Source organism: Setaria viridis, chromosome 9 (genome assembly GCF_005286985.2).
Source record: "Setaria viridis chromosome 9, Setaria_viridis_v4.0, whole genome shotgun sequence".
Classification (NCBI taxonomy): domain Eukaryota; kingdom Viridiplantae; phylum Streptophyta; class Magnoliopsida; order Poales; family Poaceae; genus Setaria; species Setaria viridis.
The window spans coordinates 13,097,212-13,102,568 of record NC_048271.2 but is presented as its reverse complement, the minus strand read 5'-3'; the positions used below and the strand labels follow the sequence as shown (position 1 = coordinate 13,102,568).

Genomic DNA, 5,357 nt, shown 5'->3' with positions numbered 1-5,357 from the left:
GTTATTAATTCTGTCGGACTAGACGATAGATCTATTTTTAATAGCTCGTTGCATCTTGATCTTGATTACCCCTCGACTGCCGTCGGAATTGAGTTCCGTTGTGATTAGATTCATCGGCTGGCGGGGTTTAAACTGACATCCTGCTGAGTGTTTCTAGGCTGCAACTACCAGACGCATTGCTGTGGTTTCACCTAGAAATATTGGTGATGACGTTAGTTTAGATCTCATCGGCTTGTGGCTCTGGCTATGGTGGAGCAATAACTCGATGGTGCTCTGTCTCCTATCGGCTCTCTAGCCGATGGTTATCACATCAAGGATCATATCGGCCTGATCGGACCGACTCCATCGAACTTCGAGAGAATTATCTCCACCTTGTCAGTTGAATGGTCAAACTGACTGGCACACCCGCACACACCATGCGCGCCGATTTGGATTCTGCACTAGAGTTAAGCAGATCTCCCAGGTCCTCATGTGGTGATGTAGGGTCCACCACCATCAGGATTTTGCGTCAACACATTTTATGTAGCACCTTGAACACTTGAATGAGTGAAATCCTCAAGATATGGTCACAAATCCGGCGAAACCTCCCCTATGGCGCCATGGACAGGGTGAAGCTTGAGCTGGAGGATCCGGCTCGGGCTGGAGGAAGGAGGAGGGTATTTATAGGAAGAAAATTACTACCAGTTAGGGTCACCAACCGGTACTAAAGGGGTTCCCTCTAGTACCGGTTGGTGCCTCGACCCGGTACTAGAGGGGGAGGTGCCACACTAGTACCGGTTGATGGAAGCAACCGGTACTGAAGGGTGCCCCCTTTAGTACCGATTGATGCAAGGAACCGGTACTAGAGGGTGCGTGGAGCATTAGTACCGGTCACCGACCGGTACTAATGCTCACCCTTTAGTACCAGTTGTTGCCCCCAACCGGTACTAAAGGGGTCCTCATGGTGCGCTCAGACAGTATCCTTTGGAACCGATACTAATGCTAACATTAATACAGGTTTCAAACGCAACCGGTACTAATGCTCACCCTTTAGTATCAGCTGTTGCTCCCAACCGGTACTAAAGGGGTCCTCGTGGCGCGCTCAGATAGTATCCTTTGGAACTGGTACTAATGCTAACATTAATACCGGTTTCAAACGCAACCGGTACTAAGGTTAGGTATGAGAGGTCAGTTTTTTAGTAGTGGCAACTTCCTCTCGGCAGTAGTGTTTTCTCCTGAATAATCCTTACTTATTTTTATTCCATCATCCTAGAATCTGTACCTTTGAATAATGTTGATGCTACTAAAATGTACACAATCATCAGAGTCGACACTACTAAAGTGTCCACAATCAGAGTAATGGAGTTAAGTGGTCCATGAGGCGATGGAAGCTGTTGTTCCTTTTTGTAAGTCACAAAAGCACCTTCGTGTGCTCAACATGGTTAGTCAGGTAAAAGGTCCTATGTTTGACTAACAAAAAAATGGTTGTGCATAGGGTTTGATGAGTTTTTGCCATTTCTTGATGAGTTTTAGGCATTTACTATAGTGTCTGCAGTAGTAGTGTTTTCCCCTGAATAATCCTTTCAATTATTTTTCTACGGTTATCCTAGAATTTGTACAGTAAAAATGTCTAAGGCATGACCATGTATGTGTTTAGACCATTTATGTGTTTAAAATAATTCAAAAAATAAGGAACAATGGTGTTCCTTTAATGGAGAGTCGCCATTGACATCATGCGTAGCATATGGAAAGAATTAAAGGAATCACCGGATCTTTGATAACGCAAGCTGCTTCTTGGTCCACTCCAGGACGCTATGCGCACTAGCGAGGAACATTGCGCTAGCTCGCTCTAGATCGGGGCAAGTGGTATCTTAGCCATGTAGTGGGCTACTCAAAGCATTGAAGTAATCTTGATAATCCCAGGGAGTTGCAAATCAATGCTCATGCTCATGTAGAAATTTGCAAGAATGAAATTTGCAAGAATAGACGGAGAGTCAATAATAGACTAAGTTTTTAAAATTTTTCATGCTCTATGTGTACTTATTTCTTTTTTAGATGACGTAAGAACTTGGTTGTATGCGGTTGTAGAGGTCGGGACTATTTCTTTTATTAAAAAAAGAAACGTGAGAGGAGGGAGGAGCAATCTGGACCCACAATTTCATCCACAACGTACAAGGCAGTACAGCTGGTTTTATGTAGAAAGTCAAGCAGCAGGCTAAAAAATGGCACGATTTGCTTCACGAACATCATCGAAGATATTTTGTTGAGTAACTTTCCTATTATTTTGGATGAAACACGCATGTTTAAAACATTTTATTTTATTCTTTAAGCTAGAAATCATATAGGGTCTCAAAGCCAGAGCTACACAAATCAGATTCTAAACAATGGCACGATTTGCTTCAAGAACCTCATTGACCAGACGCTCGAGAGCAAAACTATCCGAGATGACGCCGACGTGACTCGTGTTGTGAATCAGAAGGGACTTGAAGTAATCCTGCTCCGGATCAGCCCCGATCAGCGCGTCCAACGCCAGCATGCTCGCTATGTTGATGGCCCCATCGCCGTCGCCGTAAACCACTTGGTCAGGCTTGGCGCCGAAGTCGCCGTCCCAGTACACCAGCTTCTCCGGCGTCGGCACGCCGATTCCGTTGATGCAGGTCATGGGCACCGCCGGCGCGCTGAAATTCAGCGACACCGGCAGCACCCTCGTCACGTAGCGCGCCACCTCGCCGTCAGAGAAACCGTTGGCCCTGAGATACTCCGGTATGTTGTAGGCGGAATAGTTCTTGGCTCGCGTGACCACCACCGGCGCGTGGCCGAACACCTTGGGCGACGGCAGGACGGAGAACGCGGTCGCGAAGCTCCTGGTGGTGTTGGCGAACGACAGCGGGTCTGTCGGTGACGACGACGACGAGCTGCTGAACCGCAGCCCGAACACGCTGCCTCCGGCGCCGGTGGAGACCATGACGAAGTGCTTGACGTACCTCCTGCGCCACGCCAGGGGGCTCCGGCTGAGGAAGGCGTTGGCGTTGAGGCCTCCGAGGCTGTGCGTCACGAGGATGACCGGCATGTTCCCGTTCCTCTTGCTTGCTTTCTCCACGAGCACCCTAAGGCTTGAGAGGAAGCAGGAGAACTCGCTGGACGCCTGGCCGGGCGGCGCCGGCGCGTATCGGAAGTCGTAGGGCGCGCCGAAGAGGTTCTTGCCTTCCCTGTACCCGACTCCTTCCAATGTCTCAACAAGTTTCCCCATGCAGCCGGTCCTGTGAAAAGCGCGACAGCTCAGAATAAAGTAGAAATAAATTCATGGGTTTGAGCACATATCATTCTTGGATTTTTTTTTAAGGTCAACGGGAGGGGGAGAGAATCCCCCACCTGAATTTTATTTCATTCTTGGAGAAGTGAAGTCATTAGTGCAGTCTTTGGATAGCAAGGATATCTTACTTTGAACCAGGATCGTCGGAGCCGAAGCCGCGCGTGGTGCCGAAGGACACGACGCGGGTCTCAACGCCGGGCACGTTGCGGTAATCGCCGGCGACGGGGTCGTACACCAGCCGCAGCAGCTCCGCGTAGCACGGCACCAGCGCGGGATCCTCCTGCAGCGCCGTGCGGTTGTTCCACAGCCGGAACCATCCCGTCTTCCCCTTCAGCGCGCCGCCGCAGCTCGGCGCCGCGGAGGCGGGCTCGAACTCGTCGGTGAGCCGCGCGTCGAGATGGCTGCAGCCGTATCCGGGCAGCAGGACGACTGGGTGGAGGTCGTCAGCTACACGCGCCAGTGAGCCGACGGAGAAGGGCCAGGTGGCCGAGGCGACCAGGAGGACAAGGAGCAGTTGGGCTTGGCCGTCCATTGAGAAACAAGCTCTGCTGTTGGGTAACGATGGAGATTGGAGAAAGGAGAAAATAGTGCGTCCCATTATGTATGTGTATATAGCGTACTTGCGTACGTTTGAGTTAGTATTTAATCCCTGTGGAAAGCTAAGTGAAGGCTCCACTAGCTTTGTTGCCGCTTAGTAGTCGCTTTCACTTCTGTAACGCGTGAAGGGGCTTTTCAGACGCCGCCTGCTCCCGGTCTCGGACAAACACCACCCCCCCCCCCCCCTCGGAAATCCAACCGGTCCCGTTGTGCAACCGGTACTGCTATATCGGTACTAAGAGATTCTTTAGTACTGGATCAAATAACAAGTACTAAACATGTATTAAAAAATTAAAAAAAAAGAAATCCGCCGAATAGAGCCCCGGCCGCACCCCACTGCCGTCTACCCGAGTGCTAGAGCCCCCGGATGCACAACACCTGAGCCCCGCACCAAAGAGAGAAAGCCGCCATTCCTCCTCATCACCATCAGCTACCCTTCCTCCTCGTTGACCGAGCCTGGTCCCGGCCCTCGCCCGGCTAGCTGCCCTCGCGACGCGCTCCGCTAGCCCCCTCGCGTCACCGGCCGCCCTCGCCTAGAGAGAGAGGTGAAGCCACGCACCTCGTACTACTGCGCCGCCACCCCTTAGATTCCGCTGCACCTCCATGTTGGAGGTATGCCCTAGAGGCAATCATAGAGATGATGATATTCCATTTGTATCCATGATTTGTATATTGTGTTCTTTGAATATCCATTAAAGGCTACTTGAATTGATTTGCAATTATGTGAATTGTATGTGAAACTCTTTACTTGTATGGTTATTCTAAAGTTGTCCCTGGTCGGAGTTCATGTGAGGACACACATGAATATTAGACTAGCACATGTATTAGTTGATGACTATGTTTCACAAGTCATGGACATGGAGATGTTGAACTAATAATGTGGACACATGTGGAGACATGTGTTAGGACTGACCCAACATGAGAAGTAGTTCTCTCTTTAAACAACATATACGCTTTGTCCTTAGACCTGAGATTGTCGCATGTATTCTAGATGTGGATCGACCTACTTAGGGGCTATCAAACGCTACGCCGTAACAGGGTAGTTATAAAGGTAGCTTTCGGGTTTGTCAAGAAGCATGCTATGAGACATGGTCAATCAAGATGGGATTTGCCCCTCTCTGATTGAGAGTGATATCTCTGGGCCCCTCGAGTGATCGGATCCGAAAATGCATGGCCATGCTACGTACGATTAAGAGTTAACCTACAAAGGGATTCCGAATCACAGGATCGAGAAAGAGCGGTCGGCTTGAAGCTAGACCAAATATCGTGAGGCAAAGGGAATAGCATGTATATCATGTTGTGATGGTTCGTCTGATATAATCTTCGTATGCGTATAGGAGTTGGCACGTCTTGCTAGAGGCCGCTACCGACTATTGGGCCGAGTAGGAGTACTCGGGCCATGTCTATACGTATCCGAACCCATAGGGTCACACACTTAAGGGGCTGGAAGCCCAATTCGGATCTGATC

The 5,357-nt window shown here is 49.7% G+C and overlaps 1 protein-coding gene across 1 annotated transcript; it reads right to left on the bottom strand.

The window, feature by feature from the left end:
* Nucleotides 1-2,281: 2,281 nt before the first annotated feature.
* On the bottom strand, nucleotides 2,282-3,909 carry LOC117836308 (lecithin-cholesterol acyltransferase-like 1). The gene is made up of 2 exons (XM_034715713.2): nucleotides 3,421-3,909; nucleotides 2,282-3,239 (listed from the first exon to the last, which is right to left on the bottom strand). The coding sequence occupies exons 1-2, from the start codon at nucleotides 3,888-3,890 to the stop codon at nucleotides 2,357-2,359; spliced, it is 1,353 nt and encodes a 450-aa protein (XP_034571604.1). The 5' UTR covers nucleotides 3,891-3,909; the 3' UTR covers nucleotides 2,282-2,356.
* Nucleotides 3,910-5,357: the final 1,448 nt, after the last annotated feature.

Coding starts and splice junctions, on each gene's coding strand:
- LOC117836308 (XM_034715713.2), bottom strand. CDS start 3,890: ATGGGACGCACTATTTTCTCCTTTCTCCAATCTCCATCGTTACCCAAC. Junction 3,240..3,420: donor TCCGACGATCCTGGTTCAAA/GTAAGATATCCT, acceptor CGCTTTTCACAG/GACCGGCTGCATGGGGAAAC.